At 40.3% G+C, this 26,346-nt stretch overlaps 1 protein-coding gene across 3 annotated transcripts in view; it reads left to right on the top strand.

Annotated features, from left to right (window-relative positions):
* Window positions 1–1,455: 1,455 nt before the first annotated feature.
* The window catches only part of wdr17 (WD repeat domain 17), a 41,815-nt gene continuing 16,924 nt past the window's right edge, over window positions 1,456–26,346 (top strand). For 2 of the 3 annotated variants that reach the window (XM_082163214.1, XM_082163213.1), the window contains exons 1-4: window positions 15,478–15,537; window positions 17,046–17,174; window positions 20,235–20,418; window positions 20,637–20,867. In XM_082163214.1, the coding sequence (XP_082019340.1) occupies window positions 15,493–15,537; window positions 17,046–17,174; window positions 20,235–20,418; window positions 20,637–20,867 (589 nt within the window). In that variant the 5' untranslated portion in view covers window positions 15,478–15,492. Of the gene's footprint in view, window positions 1,526–15,477; window positions 15,538–17,045; window positions 17,175–20,234; window positions 20,419–20,636; window positions 20,868–26,346 lie in introns of those variants that run through there. The other variant, XM_082163215.1, reaches the window with a different exon arrangement.

Raw genomic sequence — 26,346 nt, 5'->3', positions numbered from 1 at the left:
ATCACAAACGGACGGGGAAACTTATCAATCAATGGCATATTGTTTGATACATTTCATGAACATAAAATACATTTTAGCAAGGCCTTAAAGCAATACATAAATAAATAAATAATAATTCCTAAATAGATTTTAAATAGCCTATATTATTAGCCTATTTTACAACTGAGATTGCTCGAGTCTCATATTTATATAAATATATATTGATATAAACTAATCAATTATAATGTAGCCTATAATAAGTTACAATAAATTTGATTGTACTGCTTTATTGTTGTAGGCCTATGGTATACAATACTAAATAAATAAATAAATAAACAAACTCACATTTTATGAAAGTGTATAGGCTATTATTAATTCTGTAATTATTTAACAATTTAAAGTTCCATATTTATTTTTCCTTCCCGCAACATGTAGTCAACCATTCAGCCATCACAGGCATCACGACTAACTGTAGGCTAGTCTAGATAGGCCTAGTCAAGTGCAACGGTTTGGCGTTTTTTTTTTTTTTTTTTTTTTTTTTTGGCCATGCTATATTGATTGCTATCGCAACAGGATCATTTTGTCGTGGTAACGACATTTTCTTATCGATTAAATATACAGGCCTAAAGCTGAGCATACCTTGAACAAAAAACCCCGCTATTTTCATGATATTGCTGAATTCATTATTTTTCCAGGTTATAATTCCGGTTTTTCCATGCCCGTGGGAAGCCGGTGTCCTATAAGCCTTAGCCTACATACAGTGGTATGTGTGTTTAATTCGACAATATCCGCTTCTTTTTTATTGCATCGTATTTACTCCGGCTCCGAACACACCTTCTGTGATGTGTATGGCTCACAAAATGATATGAACAAGGTTAGCAGTTCCCTCTGCTGGTAGATTACAGGAGTTGCACTCTGAATTTGAATAACTGAATGGACTCTTTATTGTCTTTTTTAGCAGTACATGATACGCCTTTTATACGCAGTCACAAGCATAGGCTATATAATAAAGCAGATATAGGCTATCCAAAACCGTAAAAAGGTTATTATTGCCAGTGTGTTGTGCAGCAAGCGACAACATGCACGGGGTGAAAGTCCGCAAATGAAACTGAATCTCTATGTGAAAAGGCTAGTAGATTAATAATGCATCATACTCCGTGACTTGCACAGCCCTCACAGAAGACTATGTCAGCCGCAAGCAGTTTCATTGAACGGTTGCCATATTTCATAAAATTCCTTCTTTTTTTTTTTTTTTTTTCAACAATATGTGACCAACCGTTTGGACTACAAATACAAGAAAGCACAAGATACCTGAGCACCTCCCCAAATGAAGATTACATGGATTATCTATGATTTGCTTTGATTGATTAATCAAGTGACCAATCAGCGTTCAAAAACAGGGACAGCGTGTGACGTCCGTTTGAAATGGCCCAATCGTCGCAATGACTCGGAAGCAGCGTTAACAAACTACATGAAGCGAGTGTTTCTCCGTCAGCGATACACCTAATCTCAGCACCAAGTCGCTGTCCAACGGACATCGAGAGAGGTAAGCGAGCTTCATGCTCACGTTTCACTCCTGTTTTCAACGCAATGTACGCTACATTTCCCACAGAGTGAGGCATTTGGATACATGTGCTGCTTTAAAAAAAAAGATATACTTTGTCAACCCTGCTTACGCACTGGACTGTTCTCATCGTTGTCCGTACATTGTTTCGGTGCAGAACAAAAATTGGCACTGTAAAGAACCTAGAATGGTGTCTCACGTCCTTTTCCTATTGAAATAGCCTACGTACAGAGAGCTATTTAATTCACAACTGCCCGTTACAAAGCAAACAAAAATAGGCTAGTATTCTGATTATTTTGTGCTGTTTGTACTGTAACTTTTTAATGTGACTCCAGGTGGACTGTCATTGTGGGAATGCACAAGAGGCTGTTAGTGCTGACAGTGCCTCATCACAGATTGATGTTAGTGCTGACTATGCCTCATCACAGATTTCATTATGATTTTGAGCAGACAGTGCTGGGCAGATTAGACCCAGTGAGAAACTAGATACATAATCAGCTTCTCTTGCCAATATGCTGGGACAAGCAGGACTAATGACCAGTGCTTCTTGAGACAGGTGCGATTCGACATGCAGCCATGCAGATCATCATAGATATCCACTTGACACGCTGCCCCACTTATGGAACAAGTGATGAGACCTCATGCACTATTCATGTTAGTTAGTATGTCTATTTGTGTGTGCGCTGAATTGGTTGTATGAATCAGTTTGTTTTAAGGTAGGAAAGTGTCATCTTTGTTATATCATAGGAGAACAGTCAGATTCAGGAGAGTGCTTATACTGCTTATCACACAAAAAAAAAATGGTTCTTCAGGGGTTCTTTGCGGTGGTTAAGGTGCTATATAGCACCACTACCATTTAAAGAACCTGTTAAGCCCAGTTTGGTTCTTCAGCGGTTCTTTAGCGGTTCTTTGGGGTGGTTAAGGTGCTATATGGCACCTCTTATGGTTCTACATAGCACCATTTGACAAAGGTAGGTGCTATATGGCACTTAAAGTGGTTCCCCTATGATTACAAGCCAATGAACCACTTTTAGTGCTATTTAGCACCATTTTTGTTTAGAGTGTATATTCCCCTTAGGGAATCATAGAGCCTAGTCTCTATGGGCTGTTTAGAGGAAAAGATTTGCAGATTAAGTAATTGAAGATGTGGCGGGGTGATGAGTATTTGATTATAAATGGGAAATGAGAAAGATGGTGCAGGTTATAATGTAGGCCTATTTGACAAGAAAAAAAAGAAAGAAAAAAAAACCCTCTGCATGCATAATACTGTGAAGATCCTCATGGACAGGAAAAGATTAGATATCTAGAATCCCCAATCTTTTTTTATCCTCTTTAGGCCCCATGCAGAGAGGGGACTGTATGGCAGTACTTAGTTTCTCATAGCAATAGCATGACATTAGTTGATTGTTTGCTTTGTAAAACCTATAAAATAGAAAATATGACTTACAATTAAAATGATATGGCTGTCAGTGCGTAAAAGAAATGTCATATTTCTATATGTTAACACGTTTAGTTTCAGGGAAAGAAGAATAATAATTCAAAGTATCGGGTCTGTATTTGTGTGGTGCAATACACTTGCATAAAAAAATAAATAATAATTGTAATATTGGCCTAGATACACAAGACAAAAAGCTGAGAATCAGTCACATTTGCATTGTTAATGTCACGTTTTGTTTGTTCACGTTTAGAGTTGTTTTTGATCTGTTGTGCTCATATCTGTGTTTCTAGGTTGGTTTTCAGTTTGTTAATTAGTTCAGTTCTCTCACTTTCCCAGCCTGTTTTGTCACCAGGGTCACTGATTGGTTTAGTTCTGTTCAGGTGTGTTTAGTTAATTAGCCCCTCTCGTTTGCTGTCTATTGTGCTGTGTCTTTCAGTTCTCAGTTAGTTCTACGTCATTTTATGTTTGTTGTTCTGTTCTGTTCCTGATCCTTGTTCCTATTCCTAATATTCTGTTTTGTGAATATTGGAGTTTATTTCAAAATAAAGACTGCTGCACTTAGATCATGTTTCATCTCTGCTGCAAACCAATGCTGACAGTTAATACACGAAGCTTTAACAAAACATTATTAAATATGATCACTTTCTTAGGGCAGTATGTGTCTCTTGATTTATTTACCTTCTAAATGTAAACTTTTTCATTGCTTTAAAGTTCACTCAAGTTAGCTCCAGCTGAATGGGCTGTTTTATGAAAAGCTTTGGTGCTTTTGTTTTGGTGCTGCAGACAATAAGAGACATGGCTGCTATTGTCTTCTATCTTTTTCATGATAGGGTACAGCGGGTCTATAGGCCCTTTTGATGTTATTTTCTGTCAAAACACTCAATAGCAACAAGAAAAAAAAGGGAAAAAAACACAGTACTTTCCTAAACACCTGTTTGTTGCAATGTCTGATCTATGAGTACATTGCAGACAATGCGTAAAGGCTAGTTTGGAGGCAATTTGAACTAGAACATATGGTTGTTATTTATAAAACATTGTGGATTTGTGTAGCTAATAAGAATCCCTGAAACGGTCATATATTTGGATACTTAAAATTCGGACTTTGTTATTCAGGAACAGCCAAATAGGCCAAGTTCCTCAGGGGCAGGGGCTCAAATGTAAAAAAGGGGCATATGCTCACCAAGGTTGCATTTATTTGATCAGAAATACAGAAAAAAAACCCCAGTAATATTGTAAAATATTACTATAATTTAAAATAATGGTTTTCTATTTTAATATACTTATATCCTTTGATACTTTTTCAGGATTCTGAGATAAAAAAAAATTAAATAGAAATATTTTGTACCAATATACACTACCGTTCAAAAGTTCAGTAATTTCAGGGTCAGTATTTTTCTTGTTTGAAATAAATTAATTCAGCAATGCTGTGTTAGGCCTAAATTGATCAAAAGTGATAGTAAAGACTTATAAAATAATTTATATTTTAATTAAGTGCTGTTCTTTTTACTTTTTATTCATCAATGAATCCTGAAAAAAGTATAACAGGTTCCAAAAAAAACATTACGCTTTTTCCAACATTGATAATAAATAAGCATATTAGAATGATTTATAATGTAAAATTAAGCTTGGCATCACAGAAATAAATTATATTTTAAAGTACTTTAAAATAGAAAACCATTATTTTAAATTGTAATATTTTTTTCTGTATTTTTGATCAAATAATGCAGGCTTGATGTGCATAAGAGACTTTTTTTTTTTTTAAAAAGTAAAAAATAGTAATGTGTCCAAATGTTACCTGTACTGTACATACTATTAGCCTATATAGTATTACTGTTGTTGCATAATTATCAAAAATGTTAAAATAAAGGGACAATATGTAAGAATTTTGTATCAAAATATCCAAAAACCACTTGCACAGTATTATACATTTCTTTCAATTGTGTACTTTCATTATCCTAAATGTTTCCAAGAATTTGTAAATTCAGAGAAATTCACAATTTTAAAAAGTGCCCGTCCCTTGTCTCCTGTCAATGACGTAATATCTGCGGTATCCCTGGTTTCCGCTTGTACTGCCATAGTTACCATGGCGACAGATGTGGACAACTGCGTTATGTTTAGCAGCGCGCTGTTGTTTCATTCAAACATTATGGATCATGGCAAGCAGACTTTGGGACAAAAGGAGAACTAAAACGAGCATCAATATCGGCGTGGCGTTTTCGCGATGCCGAGAGCTCCTTTTCCGCAACAAACTTGGACTTGACAGAGCTTCACGAATTGGCAGAGACACCGCTCTTGCATGTACTTTATTAGACAGGTGAGCAAATGTACATAAAACAAAGCAATGTTATATAGCTCAACATGATGAAATGTTAGAATATGATCAGTATGTTATTCTAATGTTGATCTAGCTTTCTGCTAGTCTCATATAGCCAACAATCTAACATATAGAATAACATTATAACTTTCAACACACTCAAATGCTGTTTAGTATGATAGTGTTACGTTAGACCAAGTGAAACAGCGCTGCGTTACCTCACAAGTTTCATTCATCAAATAAACTGACCTGTGTGAGTAGTATTTCAGCACTTGCAGGTAGTTTGGTAGAATGAAATGTCCTCATACCTTTATATCCACGGGACTCGCGTGTGGTGCTGATATCGGTCTCTCATTAGCAATCGCGATCTGCTTCATACCACAGTCATGTTAAAAAACATGAATGTTTTCACTCATCCATTATAAGATCCATCAGCATGACAGAAATTTCGATGATTCCGCTTATCACTGCGTCATCAATCTACGCCTTTGTTATTGTAAGAGGTTAGCGACCCCTAGTGGTGAAAAAAAACAAAACATATTGTAGCTTTAAAATAATAAAGTCCTTTCACGTCACCATTTTGCGTGTTGTTTGTCAGCCAACACTTTACATAATAGGCATTTCACGAGTTCACACTTACAAATAAGTTAGATAGAAATAAATGGTATGCATATTTGGCGTGCTGTCCGGGGAGAGGGCTCAGAGCTCGGATATTGGGCCCAAACCCAGAGTACTCCCCCTGTATTGCTGGTTAGGAAGTAACCAGGCGAATGTGAGGAGACAGGGTGGTGGAGGGATGCTGAAAAACTGTCGAGAAACATTGGCGAGTCAAATGAGTATATATAGGTCTCCACTCATGCTGATTGGATAGACATGTTGATTACTGATTGTTGACAGCTGGTTGGAATGATGTGATAATTGGATCAATTATTGGTAATTGGTTAGTAAAACATCATGTAGGTGGCGCCTAGGCTTCATTTAACCAACTATGATAGTTTGATCAAATGGTAAAAGCCACGGTGTATCAATATAGACTAAATACAAGTGACTTGAATACTACTTACCATTTATGCTACTTTTGGTGCTGGTTTTGTGCAGTAATTTGTAGTCGATTAACATACTTTCAACGATGCAGATTCAGATTGCTTCATAAATGTAAATTCATCTGTCCATGTAATTTTGCATGGACAGACATGTAAACTGGCATGTTGCGAGGACGTAACATCAAAGGACGATATTAGTCGCAGCAACGTGCCAAATAACGTTCCAGTGACGTAACTTTGTGATACTCACTGAAAGAACCATATTTGACTCGAGAGCATCGTTTCCCGAGCAGACTGTTGTATACCTACGTTTACACTAGTGCATTTTCATTATAAAACGCATAACTTTTGCTACGGTGGTTACGCCTGCCGTCCACACGATTTCGGAGTTTTAGACCCTGGAAAACGGAGAATGACCCCTTCAGTCAAGTCCGAAGTAAGACACACGCAAGTGACGCAACCCATAGCAACGCGTTATGGCAACGACACCTCAAACTGACAAATACGTAAAAATAAACGTGAATTTAGGCTATTTTAGTTTTGTACACATTGGTTAATTATAATCAAATGCATTTTGTTTTATTGACCAGTATTACTGTATTACTGTTAATACTGTGCGCACTTGTTCAGGAAGTAAAGTAACCTGCACATGCGTTTTAGCTGATTACGTTGTATTTAGTTAAATAAAACACATGTAAGAGATGATAGTTATAACGATCACCAATGAGAGTGCCCGGAATTACTATCAGAGGGCACTCCAACACGGACAGTCACCAAACATCCACAGACTCCATTTCCCATAATCCTTTAACAAGACTAATCAGCCATGATCACATTCACCTGTGTCTCATCATCTTGTTTACTTACCCATAAGCCTGGTTCTTTCTGTCATTTCCTGCAAAGTCTTGTTAGTTGTTTACACTGCATCTCTGAGCGTTTTCCAGGTCTTATGTCTCTTGGTTTTGATTTCTTACCTGTCTCTGTATTACCCTTTTGCCTGTGTTCACTGTCTGCCTGTTTGTTTGTTTGTTTGTTTGATTGATTGGACTGCCTGCCTGTGTTTGACCTTGCCTTTACTTTGGATTATGTGTTTGGAGTGGCCTTATTAAATAAACTGCATTTGGATCCTCAACCTTCTTGTCTCAGAGCAGTACGTAACAATAGTGTTGATGATTTAGCTTGGAATCTTGGATACGAGCGAGAGTGAGCCTGCAGTGTATTCGGGCATAGCATGTGGAATCAGGGCAACAAATTAATGGAAATCCCCTGTCTCCTCAAAAGAGTCCATTTGCAAGCAGCAGAAAGCTACCTTATGTGACACACACACACACAGTAAACACACTGTGTTGTTTACTCAGCTGCGCACAATAGCACCAAATTAATAAAATACACATTATATTATTGACCCGCGTTCTGTTTTCTATCATGCGCATTGCACGTTTGCGATGATGTAAGATGCACTCAAACGCACCAGGTTGAGTGTGAAACCAGACCAATGCTGCCGGTAGGGATGTTGCGGTGACGGATTTTTTCCACCGGTTAATCGACGTGTAAAAAAACGGTAATCCCGGTGTCACCGGGGTTGCGTGTCGGGGATTTCGGGTGGCCGAAAATGCACACGTCTCAATTTACTTTCACTTTAATTAGCGGCAATTCAGTAGCATTTGTTTGAATTAATCATGGGTTAATTTATTTTATTCTTAATAAAAATACACAAAACAATAAGAAACTCGCTTGTATTACACACATCTTTATTGCAAAATGAATAATAACTTGACACACCATGCAAAAACTAAACACTTATGAAACACCTTTAAAGTGCATTTATTAACTGCACACATCGTGCAAGTATCAAACAAGATTTCGTTAAATAAAGTGCCTGCCTTTTTCAGCAAAAAAAAAAACAAAACAAAAAAAAACACCGCACAGCCATCGAGTATGAAACGAACGAACATCAAAAACTTCGTTAAATAAGGTAGCCGACCCGAATAATCACTGGACACTTAAGTGCAAAAAAAAAAACTAATATAAAAATTAAACTCACGTTAAGCTGTTAAAAGATGTGCGTGTAAATTCGAAGTGTTACCTCCGGATGCTGCCACTTTCATCAGGCAAAGTTTACAGGTTGCCTCGTTAACGTTTTCAGGTTCCCTGTTGGCATTTGGTTTGAATCCAAAATATTTCCAAATAGGTGCTTTTGCATTTCGCTTTGAAACCAGATCTTCCGCCATCCTTTGCCAGTTAGCTCGCCTCACTCCCCTCAAATGATAAATGAAATCGGACACCTGCTGCTTTACTGCGGCGCTCGTTCCGCTTACGCTAAATTACGAAGGCACGTAGACACTAACTGAATTAAGTGCTTTTTTGCTATAGGCTAAAACTTCAACACGATGGGGACGGTGCCGGTGGTCAAGTGCTATGACCGGTAGGTGGGTTAAACACCGTGTATCACCGGTAACACCGACTATCGCAACAAGCCTAGCTGCCGGGCGCCGGGAACAATCGAGTCCGGGCTTGGACAACAGCAAACGAGTTCAGTGTGAAAGCACCCTCACACTGGCAGTTTAGTTTGGAACGGCATGGTTCGCATGAAAAATTACTAATGTGAACGCTGTCATGCGGACCCGAGTGCACACTGGAGTACCGAACCCGAGAATACCTGGAGGAGGTGGTCTGAGTTCGGTTGCACTTGAACCGTGCCGCGGTTCGTGTGAATGTGAAAGCAACATGGACTCAGGTGCGCACTTGTTCAGGAAGTAAAGTTACCTGCGCATGCGTTTTAGCTGATTATGATGTATTTAGTTCAAACACATGTAAGGGATGATAGTGTTGATGATTTACCTTGGATACGAGCGAGAATGAGCCTGCAGTGTATTTGCGCATAGCACGTGGAATCAGAGCAACAATTTAATGGAAATCCAGTCTCCTCAAAAGAGTCAGTTTGCAAGCAGCAGAAAGCTATCTTATGCGACACACACAGTAAACCTGTGCTGTTCACTCAGCTGCGCATAATAGCCGTGCACATTTGCGATGACGTAAGAAGCACACAAGTGCACCAGGGTTCGATAGAATAAAGCTGAGTGTGAAACCAGACCAACGCTGCGGGGGGCGCCGGGAACAATCGAGCAAGGGCTCGGACCGCAACAAACGAGCCCAGTGGGTTTCCATAGCCTACCTGACCGTTTGTTTCAGAACCTGGTGTGTTTTCTCCCTTGGTTTGGTTCGTTTAGGCATAGGCTATGTGAACACGGCAATCGCGCTCGGATCCGCACCAAAACAATCGCTCCGAGACCGCCTGAACGAGGTGGTCTCAGCTCGATTGCAAACGAACTCTGGTGCGGTTCGCTTAAGGTGTGAAAGCGATCCGACCCAACGGACCAACAAATTATATTATAATTCATAACGGGAAATGTGCTATATAAATCGCAATAGTGTCTGATTCTGTGAGTGAGCACATTAGTTACCACAGTTGAAAACCAAAAGAGCACCTGTTCATTTTAAAATGAATTCATTTTAGAATGCTGTCCCGATGAAGCATTGATTCCTGCTCTAGCTGCATAATCATTATCATAATGCCATTATGACATTCGTCTAGTGTTCGCATGTGTCTTGACCATAGGTCTTGACACTGATAACCTCTAGACAGCGCTGGGAGATCCAGAGAGAGCGTGTTTGAATTTGCATATAATTTAACAGCGGGAATGACGGCTACATTCGTATAGTGTTTGCGTCTGTCTCAACAGTTACAAATAAAGCCACAATAAGCTCATGGAGCGAACTTGTCAATAATCTTGATGGATGACGCAGAGGAAATTCTGCCCAATAAGAGGACAGTTACTCACAAGTGACTTGCGTGAACACATTTTGGTACGCTTTGAAAGGTTGCCTTGTGAAAGCCACTTGTACCAATAAGAAAATGCAACATACTGTTTCAGAATAAAACAAACGATCTATATGTTTGAAAACAAACTTCTACTTTTTACAAATACAAAGTTATGTAATGAAACTCTTGATAGCACAGGCTAATAGGTCCTTAACTCAAACGCTTGCAATCATATAATTCTCTATAGGGCCCAGCTGATTGGTTCCAGCCGTATCAGTAGCCAATGAGGTTACATGTTCAACCTTCAAATCCTTGGTTAGCATTTGCCTTAGCAGTGCAGTGCGCTTTCAGAAACCCTCCACCTTCCCCAGCTCCACCTTTATTGATCTGCTATGGGTAATACATGTACATGTACGGTCTATTGTACAGCAGCAGCATTTCTTGATTGCTCACAGCAGCGTGTCATGTATGTATTGGTTATAGCAAATCCCGTACTTGCTCTGCAGCAGAAGCAGCAGCATAACAGATCTATTCAACCAAGACCAAATATATCAACATTCATTCTCATATCCATTACCATGCCAAACACTCTGAGAGTTGTCATGACAGAATTATGCTGCTCCATCAATATTCAAAAGAAGTCAAAAATATAATTTCTAAATATATTAAATATTTTTTGGAACCTATAGATATGCTATATAGACATACTTTTAGGTCAGTTGAACCCTACAGCAACTGCCTGCACTGGACCAATTAAAGTGCTTTCATTCTAAAAAGCGGACCTGTTTCTGGGTTGATAAGTGACAATCTCTAACCTACAGACATGTTTTTTGGTCTAGGTGTTGTGGGTTTTGTTTTATTATCACACAATAAAAGCCTGGACATTCTGGTCTATTTATAGATTTATATGGAGGGCATGATAATGGACAGTGTCTGTGTCAGACTTGCATTGAAAATGACTTAACGGCCGTCTGTGGCATGCAATAATGATTTCTATGGTCATTTGGCTGCAATGCTGTCTCAATATAAATGAAACCCTTTAAAAAATTCTGCAGAGAATAGGCTCCAGTCATATATATATACAACAGGCTATGTGTTCATTTTCATCTTATTGGAGTAAACAAAGATAAGCATCTAGGTATTATTATGTCCGTAATGAAAGGGAGGCACTTACTGAGCTATCTAAATTATGCAAAAGTTATTACAGATCTCATTTCAGTGCTATTTGTATGCTATTTGTAAATGAATAGCCATGAGGCAATTTTCTCAAGGACTTTACTTTTGTGCAGCATTATGTCAGAAACTTTATCTATAAGATTATTTTGTATTTGTAACATTATTTTAATGTTCTAAATGTTTTTTCAGTGTAGATGAATGGGCCATGCGTGACTCACAGAAGTTACTCACGCATATGTTGGTAGTGTGGGAGCAAACGTAGGCTGTACGTCGATGCGTTGCGTGTTACCCAGGTGTAGGATGTTTGATGCTGGCCGGCACTCTCGCCCTCTCCAGCAGAGCTCCTGCCACTTCATCTCAACCGCCTCTTGGAGTTAGTCTTCATCGCCTAGGAAACGGTTTCATGAGTGGCCCATCTCTCGCTCTCCCTCTGCGTGTGTTTTGCTCTGTCTACATTTCACTCACGCTCTCCCCCGCAGCCCAGCCGAAGGGGTAGGAGGTGTTGTGGGGGTGAAATCACTAACAAAGCCAAACTTCTGCTGGTCACGATCTTGGTGGCATTTGGAGGTCTAAGGTCGGAATCATAGATGAACACACAAACACATTTCTCAAAGATCACCCACTATTTGATCTCCTGTCTCTCAGACATCTCATTATATTTTTCTGCGTTTGCATTTACAATGCATTTTTACTGCAGAAGACCTAAATGATTTAAATAGAGCTTATTATATATGCGATGAATAGATATAATAGCGATATGTTTTAGCAGCATTATCAAATTGCAAATGCTGCGATTTAATATGCGCTGTGTGTTTCACTGTGAAGCGCGGCATTATATTCTAATACGAGCAGCTCATTATCCTCCAATGTTTGCAGTCTCAGAGCGGCTTGGTTCGCAGTAAATGCTGTTCCAGACAAACTCCATCTCTGCATCTGCTCTGAGTTTGGGTCGCTTTAGTGTGCATTTGGGAATGTGCACCAACATTCTTCCCATACTTGTAATGAGAAGTGCTTATTCATGTTTATTTATTTGTATAGCACTTTTCACAATACATATTGTTTTAAAGCAGCTTTACAAAAAATGATTGTTTCAATGTTCCAGTTTAAGAAGGATTTTGTTATCAGCCAGAGATTAGAGTATCAAAGTAATGTCCATATGGCAGTAATATATGCTAGAATATAGTCCATGTTATGTGGTTAGTTAACTTCATGTATCAGTTAAGCTAACACAATAAATGTGTTAAGGCTTGTTCACACCAAGGAAGATAACTATAAAGATAACGATTAAGATATAGTTCTAAAAATCTTTCTCAGTATTAAAGAATAGCAGAGATCACACCACAGCTATAACGATAACTAGCCTGGAAATCCTGACCTTAATCTGAAAGATTAATGGTCTGGCATCGACTAATAAAAATCGGCCAGCTCGAGGGGCGGCACCATGCATGCATTTGAAAATCGCACTGCACGCAATTGGATAACACTACGACCAATCACAATATGCCCCATACGCTTAGCTACCAGCGGAGCTAACTGGTAGATTAGACTTTTGCCATATCCGGTCGGCAAAACAGCAAAAACACCCTTCTTGCAAAGGAACGATTCGAGCACTGTCTTCTGTTCCTCTTTTAGATAAAAAGCCAAGTCTAACTCGTTCATTGTAGCGGCCAAAGCCGTTTCAAACAACTGGTGTTCATCCATAGCCATCTTGCAATGTTTATTAATGACTTTGATGTCACAGCGCTGTCCTCATCTGTTTAGCTCACCTCTGGCCCACCTATATCAGATAACCCGATGTGATTGGTGCAGCTCGGATACAAGGGCATATTTAAAGGGTAAGTTCACCCAAAAATGAAAATTCTGTCTGTAATTACTCACCCTCATGTTGTTCCAACCCCGTAAGACCTTCGTTCATCTTCGGAACACAAATTAAGATATTTTTTATTAAATCTGAGAGCTGGCTCACTCCTCCATAGGCTTCTAAGACACTATGGGCCCTATCTTGCACCCAGCGCAAGTGACTTTGTACACCGACGCATGTATCATTCCTATTTTGCACCCGCGCAAAGCGGACTTTTCCCTCCACAGAAGCACGTCGGTTAACTAAGAAATACACTTGCGCTCCCGGGTGCGGTTCAGCGCAAAGAGGAGGCTTGTTCCGGCGCAAACGTTCCTTCTTGCTATTTTGCAGGTTTAGAAAACAATTGCGCCACTAACCAGGAAAAAATAGTTTAAAGTCAGTGGCGCGTTGCGCATGTTATTCATAGGCTATTTTAAGGGCGCATGCTTGGCCATAATCAATGTAGCGTGTGCACAACGCGCACTTTGATTCTCTCATCTACACAGAAGCAGCAGTTTTCATTTTTGCAAATCATACATTATTACGATAGATAGATAGATAGATAGATAGATAGATAGATAGATAGATAGATAGATAGATAGATAGATAGATAGATAGATAGATAGATAGATAGATAGATAAACAATTTATTATAAAAGCATACATCTAGCTTACACATTTACCCAAATTAACCGAAGTTAATTTGGGTGGGTTTCTCCATTTCAATGTAACTTCTCTCTTTTACGGCCGTGACGAGAGCGTTGCTCTCCTTGGCTGTGAACCGCTGCTGGCGCGCGCCTGGCAAATCCGCCGTTACAATAGCAATCCGCTATGGAAAAAGCGCATCTGCTCTTAAAGGGAATGTGAGATGACGCTCTGATTGGTTTATTTCACGTTACGCCCAAACCACACCTATGAATAATGAAGCTACTTCAGACCAACCCATTTTAGATTTGCGCCTGGCGCAAGAGTCATTTATCCCGCCGGGAAAATAGCAACAGCGCCGAGACCCGCCCACAAAGTTACTTGCGCTTTGCGCTTTGACACTTGCGTTTCAGATCGTTAAAATAGGGCCCCAAAACTTGCTGGCCCAGAAAATGCATTAAAGACATCGTTAATATAGTCCAAGTGACTACAGTGGCTCAATCTTAAGTTTATAAAGCGACGAGAATATTTTTTGTGCAAAAAAAAAAAAAAGACTTTATTCCACTATTTATTTCCTTCTCTCTGGGCCTCGAGTTTTTTCACGTAGTGTAATAGCGCAGCGCTTCTGTGTTGTACGTCGCACGCATGACACACATGACCAGCGTCGGCCAATAGTGAGCCTACGTGGTGACGTGCAACACAGACGCGCTGCGCTAAAACACTACGTGAAAATTACGCTTGGCTAAAGAGATGTGTCTTCAATCTAGATTTAAAGAGAGAGAGAGAGTGTGTGTGTCTTAGCCACAAAAAAAGGCTATTCCAGAGTTTAGAAGCTTATCAACAAATGGGATGCTTTAAGGGCTCCCTGCGGTTTTCCGTCAAAATAAAATGTTATGTTTTAACATCTGAAAATGAAGAAATTACAACAGCCTTAAATATTAGCATTGTAGTTTTATACAGTGAAATGTTGCAAGTGTAATATTTTGTTTGTTTTTATTTAGTCATTTATTTTTATTTTTAGTAATAATAACAATAAAAATTATAATAATTATTTATTTATTTGTTTGTTTGTTTTTATAGCCATTTTGATATATAATCACAACATTTGTGTAATCCCAAATTGTGTGGCCCTATAAACAAGCACAGCAAACCTGTTTTTTAAATCACATTTTAAATGTACATTTTTATCAGTAAAATCACAATTAGATTTTTCCCTCTAATTGCAGTGCACTACCTTGCAGTACCTTGCAATGTAGGCTGTGTAAGTTTGTGCATGTGACATACATGCTGGACAGAGGAGCATGTTAATCATCAGGCAAAAGGGAGCAGCATAAACACCTTCGAGGAGGCTGTGCAGGAGTGAGATGAGGTGTGTGGTTGCGCGTATGTCAGGGAGGGGTGTGTAAGTGAGGGAGTTTAAATGAAGGGATCTTGCTGTTGCCTGGCTACTGGCGGGAGCTGTTCCATCACTCTCGTCTCCAGCCACCTCTCCCACACGAGCAGCCTGCACCAGTCAATGAGCATGTTCTCTTTCTCTACCCCCATTTTTACATGCACTCACACATTGGGCAACAGTCACACACAGACTATTGAAACGGCTATTTTTCTTGTAGTCGCTATTGCAGAGCCCTGTTCGGCTTTGCGTCTGTCAAGGCGAGAGGATAGCAGACATGGAAAGCCTGTGCTGTTTCAGCAAATATCACAATGAAACAAAGGTAGGAGCTGCGTGACGATCATTAAGTCATCTGGTATAGCCGTATCACTTCAAATGTAAAGAAGAGAGAGGTAGATCAAACAGAGGGTTGTTTCTCACTAGTGTCACCCTAAGGGGCCGCTCTCACAGGACGCGTTCTTGCGTTCAAAAACAGATAGACGCAGTGCAAGCGGAATGGAAAAGAATGCAGGTGTCTTGAGACATGCATTTGAAAGTGTGTTTTTTTTTTGTTTTTTTACTTCACATGAATGGGCCCAAAAAGTTGTGAGAGAGAGAGAACATTTAGGTCTGGTATTTATTTATTTTTGTATCTAAAGATTTCACACAGTTACAGTACAATGCTTTGTTTGTTTTTCAGTCTTTACTTATAAAATGTAGCTTATTGTAAGATGCTAGTTATATATTATAGTCAGATTAACGCTAATTAGATGTGTTAAAATTGCAATATAACAGAAGTAGTGGTAAATCTTTTCTTTCGTATTGTGATATACATCTGAGTGAAATGGTTTATCCATTCCAAACAGGAAAAAAATGTAGGGTGGGGACATGGTTTACCTATCTTTTGTTGATTGGATGGACATTGTAGTTGATTGTAAGAATGGGGCGGGTTTAAGTAGATTTCACGAGTTCACACTAGATAGTGTAAAGGTTATGTGTATTTGGCATGTTGTCCGAGGTGAGGGCTGGAAATTGGAGGGATGCTGGAAAACTGTCATGGGACAGAGGCATGTCTGCTTGTATGAGACTGAATGCTTCCTGTCATGCTAATTCAGTTGATTAAAGCAGCACTCAGTAGCTTCGGGATTTCTTCGCTGTATTCTCGCTTTTTGCTCGCAGGTTTCTCTCTAGAGCTCCCCCCACAGCTTCGGAATAGATATTTGACAACACTGTCGTAAAAACTCGTTGTTGATTCTCAGACACCAGAGGCTATAGATCAACGACATCAAAGCAGACGGGACATTCTTTAAAACGTCTTCTTCATTCGGGTTCGGACAGCGTGAGGGAGCGCAATAATGACAGCATTTTAGCAGATTTCTTTTGGCCGTAAAGCAATTGTTTACATCGCGAGACCTGATATCACGCGAGACTTCCTGACGCAGCGGCCGGCGGCCCGCCGGCTCAAAGTTGCAAGTGCGTATTTTCCGCTCACGGGCACCAGGGGGGTGCGAAACGACCACCATTCAACCCGAAATAAGTAATATAACCATTCCAATGACTCCGAAGCTGTTCAGTTAAGGTAAAAAAAGTTACTTAGTTCACCTTTAACTGAACGAGCTCCTCCCGAACTTTGTTAATAATAAAAAAACATTAAATGAATGAAGTCGACATACATCACTAGAGGATCAAGTTAAAAACATGCATGGATAAATCATTCACAGTAACATCAATAACATGCATTCAAATTGAATGTCTGTTTTCACAACTGCAACAACTGTGCTTTTATTATAAATGCTGAGACCAATGGACCACATCACAGATCCTTATTGCCGTTACTGTCTCTTTGTCCAGGTAAAAATGTCTCAGGTGAAGCAGGTTGGCCTGCTGGCCGCTGGATGTCAGCCCTGGAATAAAGATGTTTGTGCCGCCAGTGGGGACAGGTTTGCGTATTGTGCCACGCTCGCTATATATGTGTACCAAGTAAGTGCAAACTGTTTGAATATGACTTATAGTAGGCTAAACGATGGACTGTTAATAAAGTAAATTGCTCTTTCCTTTTTTATTGACAAAATTAACTTAAAAGGATAGTTCACCCAAAAACAAAAATTTTGTCATTTACTTATTACCCTTATGGTGTTCCAAACTCATAAGACTTTCGTTTATCTTCGAAACACAAATAAGTATGTCATAAAATAATATGTCTGTGTCTTGCATGTTCGAGGCATGGTGTCTGGATCTTGACACTTTGGTCTAATCTTGTGTCAGTTTCAGTGTCCTTCAGTGTCCACTCCTTCAAGTGAACAGTATTAGTGGACTAAAGTAGGGAATCGTGAATGAGGGTTTAGGGGGCGATTTCGGATTCAGCCCTTGTATTATCAGTCCTTGTGTCAGTTCGTTGTCTTATGTACTGTTCGTGCCCTGCCTGATCCTTTTACAGTGTCTAGATGCCAGTCTTGTTTTTCCCCATAGGGAATTAAATTTTTTTTTTTTATAAAACCCATTTTCTCTGCATCAATGAGTCCTTGCCTCATAACTCAACCCCTAACCTTTACATAGTGGTGGGCAGATCGAGGCTTCGAAACAATCTGACACTCATCTCCATGGTGACCCCTTGTGGTCAGAACAGTGTAAATGCAACAAAACCCCGGGCCAAACATGCATAAAACACCTTTTACAGGTCTATTGCAATTTTTTTATTGAAAGTGAAATCTTTCAAATGCAATTATCTAATCATCTAATAATAGAATAGAATAGAATAGAATAGAATAGAATAGAATAGAATAGAATAGAATAGAATAGAATACCACTTTATGTGCCAAGGCTGGACAATTTTCTTTGGTCTCACCAGACCTATAAAAACATCATTTTACAAACATAAACATATATAAACATATCAACATCATATCACATCGGTGCCGTACATCTCTCCGCCCATCACATCGCATCACTGCAGTTTGCCCCATACCCATCTTGTACAGTATACTTTCTCTACAGAAAAATACCATTTAGTGTGATTTATTCATTACATTTATTGCACTAGGTATAAAAGATCGCTTATAGATATTCTTGTTTGCCAGAGGCACTCTGTATCGTCGTCCTGAAGGGAGCAGCTCAAACTCATTATGGAGGGGGTGTTTTTTGTCACCACTAGCCGCGTTTCCACTGTCGGGCCAGGGCCGGGCCGTGCTAGTGCGTGCCAGGGCCAGTCGCGTTTCCACTGTCACTTCCGGGGCTTGATCGGGGCTTACTCGGGGTCAACGGCCAGGATTTCTGGCTCATCGAATACCTTGGGCCAGCTCGGGCTAGAGGCGTGGTCAAGGTAAAAGGCGGATTTATCGGTGTTAGGGAAAGTTATGGTCTGCGGCAAGATGCACATTTCACTTTTTTATATGGCGAAAAATAAACGCTGCTCGAAATGGAGAATCGCCTGTACTGGTCTGTCGAAGATACCAAAGCTCTTCTGAGCATTTGGGCAGAAGAAAGGGTACAACGTCAATTTGACGGCGTGTGCAGAAACGAGGACGTTATAAAATAATCGTTGCTGAACTTGCTAAGCTAAGCATTCAGCGAACAACGCTTCAAGTTCAAAAAAAAAAAAAAAGTTGTGGGCGCAGTACAAGGCGATTAAGACGCACAATGGACAAACCGGTGCCCAGAGAAGGAACTTTCCATGGTTCGACTTGATGGACGGTGTGCTGGGTCACCGTCCCTCTGTTAGTGGAGGGACAAGTCGGGACACTATGGCAGCCGCGGACGGTGAGTTAATACATGCTATCTTCATAAATTCTAAGTTTTCTAACTTCCTAAGAAAACAAATAAAATATTGCATAAGTGGCTCATATGCGTGTTTATGTTTTGTGTGCTAGAATCGTCATCCCAGAGTGCTTTATTTGACTCAGAAGTGGAGCAGGGACCGTCTACTACACTTGTATGACGTTTGACGTTTGATCCAGGAAGGCGTGTTAAGGGCGGGGTTTAGGGCAGCGCTGCAGGGCTAATGGCCCGGCAGTGGAAACGCAAGCCCGGTGCTTGAGGCCCGAGGCCACTGGCCCGGCTCGGCTCGCTGTTAGCCCTAGCCCGGACCTGGCCCGACAGTGGAAACGCGGCTAATGATGCTTAGGGCCTTTCTATATAGAGCTGTACTATAAAGGACATCCAGTGACTTTTGTTGCCGGCCTATTACCTTTCCTGCTGTTTTGACTATCCTGCCCAACTTGTTTTTATTTGTAAATGTTAAGTGACCGAACCAGACCGAGATATTAAACACGAGAATACTCTCTATCAGGCTGACATACACTTTCTCCAGAATATTTGGACTAACACCAAACTCCTTCAGTTTCCTAATTAAAGGAAGATAATAATAAGATTATAAAGTGTCTATATATTCTTTTATCAATTGTCAGGGTTTGTTGTTTGTTCTATGAATGGCTCAGCTAAACAGGCAAATTAGAGACTATTAACTACATTATTCATTTTAATTATACTAATGTCTAAATAAAAAGTCAACAAATGTATAAAACTGATCAGAGATCAGGTAAAACCCACATACACTTGTTCATTGGTTCTCAGTGACTCCTCATGATTTATGGGTTGACAGAGATCCTCGCAGAGATCCTCGCAGAGATCCCGTGACTCTGGCAGTTTGATACACGCTCCGAACCATTGATTCGTAACAAAAGAATCGTAAAGGTTTCGAAGCTTCATGAAGCGGTGTTTTGAAATTGCCATCATTACCTTTACACATATTAGATGTGTTCTATGTATGCACATTGATCAATGTTTATATGTGAATAAAATCCTAAATCAAATCTGTTCATCATACAAAGTGATTGTTTTTCTTCATTAAATAGCTGAATTTGTTTGGATTGTAAAGTGTCAAAGTTTTGGTTGAATGGACTTTAAATGGAGAAACATAAATCTCTCAGGTTTCATTAAAAATATCCAATTTACATTTTGGGTGAACTAACCTTTTTACAACCTACAAATGTAGTCTAATGTGACTTTTTATGTTGTTTAACTGATTGAATTGTGTCTTTCCAGCTTGATCACATATATAATGAGTTTAAGCTGCGAGCGATCATGTCTGAACACAAGAAGACAATCACGGCTATATCGTGGTGTCCACACAACGCTGAAGTGTTTGCTAGTGCAAGTGCTGATAACCTGCTCATCATTTGGAACGTGGCCGAGCAGAAGGCCATTACACGGCTAGATAACACCAAAGGTACCACTGCCCACACACCTACTGTGTCCTAAGAAATACACACCAGCTCAAGACACATATTCCACCTGACAGCATGTGTTCTTCAAGACACAGTTTTTCTCAGACTAAAGATGAACAGCTTTGAATAATTTTAACTCAAACCTTAGATATTTTAATAACTGTTTTTGTTTGACTTTTTCATTTGAGGTCTTAAACTTGTCTAAATGGATATTTCCCAGGTATCCCAGCTTCTCTAAGCTGGTGCTGGAATGCAGGTGACAGCGTTGCGTTCGTATCCCACCGGGGTCCTCTGTACATATGGTCCATCTCTGGGCCTGACTCAGGAGTCACTGTGCATAAGGAGGCTCACAGTTTCCTCTCGGATATCTGCCTGTTCCGCTGGCATCCATTGAAGAAGGGAAAAGTGGTGTTTGGACACACTGATGGCAGTCTGTCCGTCTTTCAACCAGGTACCGTAACTGTTAACTGTATTTGTTAATGCTAAGAACATGTCATTTCAAACTTTTATGCATTTATTTCTTCTGCGGAACACAGAATATATTTTGACGAATGTTGGTTAGTGCTACATCGATGGCAAAGACGAGGTAAGGCGAGGATCTAAATGCAGTAAATGTTTATTAAAGGTCCTATGACATGAAATTTTCACTTTCTGAGGTTTTCTAACATTAATATGAGTTCCCCTAGCCTGTATATGTTCCCCAAGTTTCTAGAAATTTTAATCGGTGTAAATCGAGCTTTTGCTATCTTTCTCTGCCTTTGAGAAAATGGAAGCTCAACCGGGCTGATCTTGAATCTCCTCCTTATGACGTTATAAGGAGAAATGTTACCTTCCCTTTCTCTGCTTTGCCCGCCCAGAGAATATTTTCCGGCCATGAGAAAATGAGCTAGGAAGTAGAACACGCGCGCGCGATTTTAGTTTGTCCACGAGAGATATCATGGCTTTTGAGTGAGCGAAGCATAATAATTGCTCAATAATTGGATGTACAAATGAACACCGAAGGGTCAATACAGAGCTGGGCTTGCTGAACGTCTGAAACTAAAGTCTGGATCAGTACCAACTCTCTTTGGCTCAGCTACACACCTCGGACAAGTAAGTCAACTAATGATATATAAGTGTGTTGCTTTACTGTTTATGGTTACCTAGCTTGTTACACGTGGAATGTGGCTGTAACATTAGCTATGCAGTTACTTGCGCTAATGTAAATGTAGACAGCATCAAGTATGTGTGTGAATACACACACTGTAATGCGAGTGTTGTACACTTCTTTGTTATTTGGATAACCATTTTCCTGTTGGTTATATGGCGTGCACGATATCCGCATTTCAAGTTCGCAGAGCTTGATGTAATTGTAATAAGATAAATGACAGACGTTACAGATCTCTCATGAAAAGGCAACAGTAGGTTCGCGTTAGCTACATGATAATAACTGTAAACCATCCGAATAAAGTACCGTATCCAGACATAATATTTTAAACTAACCATTCGGAAACGTCCTGCTGGAGCCGCTGAGTTGCAACTTCTTCATCCGTTTCTTCTCCATCTGGATCAGATTCTGGGTCAAACTGAAATGCTTGAACGACTGCGTGTCTTCGTGCCATTGCAATATATCCAACGTAAACATGCATGGTACCGTTGCCGCAAGATGGTCAAGGCCACACCCACCCTCCACCTTGCGCTGCCTTTCTCCTCCTCATTAGCATTTAAAGCTACAGACACCGAAACGGCCCGTCTGAAGGAAGCTCATTCTGGGACTGGCTTGTAGTGGCTATAATTCTGCACCGAGGCTGAATTTTTGGAAAGAGATTCAGATACAGTACTAGGGACCACTAAGGCCTATATTAAAGCCTACAAAAAGTAGCATGTCATGGGACATAAACAAAGATAATCCAACCAGGGAGCAGGAACATAATCCTAAACAGGAATGCAAACAGCAAAGTCAGCGACTGACTAAAACACAGGGCTATATATTCACAGGGAACCTTACAAGATGACAAGGAAACAAGAACACCTGAGGGAACAATAAAGAACTAATCAGGGTTGCTATTGTAACAAACAAGGAAGCTAATGCAAACAAGGGAAATTGCAATGGCACTTCCGGTGGCGCATGCTCTGCTGCGACAACACAGTCTGTTGCAGAGTCGCACCTCTGGCAACCTTTGTAATTTACAGTTCGGTAGGCGGACAATTATGGACAGTGATTCCGGTAAGAGAATCAAGGACAGGGGAAGTATCTTCATAAACTTCTCTTTAATAACTTGTCAGGCAGTAAGTGACTATCACGTTGTGTTGTGGTCTGTGAATATATAAATACAGGAATATAATATGAATACAATGTAACTGTACACAAATTACCTCACCAAGTATCTACAAACGACTAAACAGTCATCATAATTGAATACTCAACTGTCAGATAACAATAAACATTAAATTATCCGATAAACTCCAATATACAGCATAAAGCAGCATATAATGACAACAGCAGGTGTCTGATCATATGATTAGCGGCTATCCGCGATCGCGCCGCGATCGTCGTTTGCATATCTCAATCGCCATTTGCTAAACATCTGACAAATATAACAAATACAAAGCGTTGACTAAACAATGTTCAAATAACTACTCACATTTGTTGCATGAACGCACAACATTGAACAATATCAGGAAGCACGGCTGGACCTGGCTATTGCATCAGTCTGCTGGAAGGAAGTAACAACTCTTAAATCAGTCCGTCATGAACCACTGCATATTTTCCGTTCCGGGACGGACTTTCTGACATAGTCTGTACCCTCTCGTGCGTTAAGTCCTCGTTGAGTTACCTGTCCATGTTTAAGTTTTGTTTGTTTTATCCTTTTGCTTAAGTTCGTTTATGTTTTGTACTGCGTGAGTCCAGAACATGGATAACATGATCTATGTCGGAAAAATGCTAGGGATCATTGTGATCTTTCTATTGATCACTTGCGATCTCAGGTGTGCAGCGTTTCACTTGGATACGCAAAGCAGCAACAAAATCATTTACTCCCGTCAAGGCATTTGGGTGCCATTTAATCGCAAAGATTGGCTTTCACTGAGAGACATTAATCGCTCTGTGAAAAATGAAATTAAAAAGGCAAAACTTGCATATAAGGACAAATTAGAAAAGGATTTCAGTAGTATGAACACCAGGCAGGCTTTTCAGAAGGTGAAGACACTCACTGGAACCACTTCAAATGCCAGCATTCCTACATCTACTGATCTCAGCTCGTTTGTCAAAGACCTGAACAATTTCTATGCCAGGTTTGATACTCTAAATTGCACCACTGAATGTGAAAGAATGCTCAGGAGCCTACCCACTCCTGAAGAGCCACATTGTGTCCCATTAACGGTGGGAGATGTCCATCAGCAGCTCAGGAGGTGCCACACTGGAAAGGCCCCTGGCCCAGATGGAATCACCGGGAGGCTGCTCAAGAATTGTGCCCTGGAGCTATCTCCTGTCCTTTATTCACTTTTTAAAGAGTCACTACAGACAGCAACTGTCCCCGCCCTCTGGAAAACTGCCACTATTATTCCTGTACCCAAAAGACCTCGTCCCAGTGAACTGAATCATTACAGACCGGTAGCACTTACCTCTATAATAGCAAAATGTCTTGAGAAACTGGTATTAAATACTATCCTTCCGGTTGTCGGCCCACAGCTGGATCCTTACCAGTTTGCCTACAAGGCCAAAAGAGGAACAGAGGATGCTGTTGCATGCCTTCTTCATACTCTCCTCCAACATCTGGATTCTCCTGGCCATTATGCCAGGATTCTTTTTATAGACTTCAGTTCTGCCTTTAATACGATACAACGCCACCTCATGATAACTAAACTCCAACAACTTCACGTGCCACCTCTTTTCATCCACTGGATTTATAATTTTCTCAGTGATAGACCACAGGCAGTAAGGGTGGGTAGTATAACATCCTCCACCATTACTGTCAACACTGGAGCCCCTCAAGGCTGTGTCCTCAGTCCGTTCCTTTACACATTATATACTGACGACTGCCGTAGTTCTTCTGACATCACAAAGTATTTCAAATATTCGGATGACACAGCCATACTCGCCCTCCTTACCGGTACGGAATCAGTCACAGCATATCACCATTCTGTTGCCAATTTCACCCAATGGTGCACAGACAGTCATCGCCTTCTTAACATTATTAAAACAAAGGAACTTATCCTGGACACACGCCAAAAATCATCCACTGCTCACTGCCATATCTCTATCAAGGGCCAGTCAGTGGACATTGTGGACAGCTTCAGGTACCTTGGCATTATCTTGGACAATAAATTGAGTTTTCACCAACATATCACAGACATTCACAGGCGCTGCCAACAAAGACTATTTGTCATACGTAAACTCAGAACTTTCTCAGTCAAACCACATCTTCTTCTCCTTTTGTACCGTAGTATCATTGAACCCGTCCTTCTGTACTGTGCCACCTGTTATTTCACTATGCTTTCTCTCACTAATAGGAACAAGCTTCTTAGAATCACTAAGACTTCTTCCAAAATAATTGGTCTTCCCACACCCAATTTGCCGGCTCTCATTGATGCTGCTACCATTCGCAGAGCAAATACCATCATACAAAATCCCAGCCACCCTCTTAACTCATGTTTCACCCTTCTTCCCTCAGGTCGCAGATACAGACAGCTGCCTCATAAAAAATCACGACTAGGGAAAAGTTTTGTATTTTCAGCAATAAGAGCGCTGAATTCACAGAAAGCCTAATTTACTCGTGTACAAAATTCTGTGTGTTGTACGTGTATGTTACGAGTGTTGAATGTTATTTTTGGTACAGACTGTGGAAACAAATTTCCTCTATTGAGGACAATAAAGAATGAATATGAATATGAATATGAATATGAGGAAACAGGAAATAAGACAACACAGAAACAATGGGAACAGAAAACACTTCAACTTGAAAGTCCCAGAGAGCAGCCATTTGGCTTTTCTACCTATAAAACCCGCAGGACAGTCGATGGGCTGGAAGGCTTTAGGCTAATATCCTTAATCAGCTGTGAATAGTTGCTTTTGTTATGCAAACAATGTGGGGCCATGCTGAGCCACTTCAAGGAAACTTGTGTTTCACTTTGCCATCTTAGGGAGAAATCAACACACATGTTTTTTTTTTCCTTTGTTGCTGAGATTTATTGATAAAAACAGTACAAAATAAAATAAAAAAGAAACCAACCATTTGTACACATATTTACAAATAATATTAAAAAGTGAGTGAGTAAGCTTGCAAGCTCCAGCAGGAAGTCCACCCGTCTTTCCTGCCTTCCGGTGCATGCTTGATACAGCACATGTGCATTCAGTGTTGCCATGTCAATCATGTTATAGAACACGGCAACTGGCCAGCGCCGTGTCCCTGTGCGGACAGTGTACTCCCTGTCCGGACAGTGTACTCCCGCACCATCTGGTCCATCACATCCACGCCGCACTTTGTGGTGTTGTAAAGGGTGATAGTGTTTGGCTTCCTTTTGGTGGTATTTTCAGTCTGAATCACGCTGTGCATGCTGCTAAGAATGTAGACGGTCTTCTTCCGTTTGGCCGCATACGCCGTCAGCGTAGCAGCAGTGGTTGAAAACACCTAATAAATAAGATAAATTGTTATTTTCATAGCACTTTTACACACAATGACAATGACACACTTGGCGGTGTTGATTCTAAAAATTAGAAACACATAAACATAGAACCACAAAAGACCTGCAACATGCCTGAGTGGTGAATTCATTGCGATCTGTGTGTCTAGCGGATTGAGGGATTTCCCGGCGAATCTTGTTGACTGTGCCGAGGATGGTGGTTTTCCGGCTAAGAAGTTTATGCGCAAGTGACAGCGATGTGAAGAAATTGTCCGTGGTAACATTTCTGCCCTTGTCTAGGAATGGTTCCATCAGCCTCATCACTACAT

This window comes from Leuciscus leuciscus (genome assembly GCF_965113295.1).
Source record: "Leuciscus leuciscus genome assembly, chromosome: 3".
Lineage (NCBI taxonomy): Eukaryota > Metazoa > Chordata > Actinopteri > Cypriniformes > Leuciscidae > Leuciscus > Leuciscus leuciscus.
Note: the sequence above shows the minus strand (reverse complement) of the source record. Positions and strands in the feature narration are given on the sequence as shown.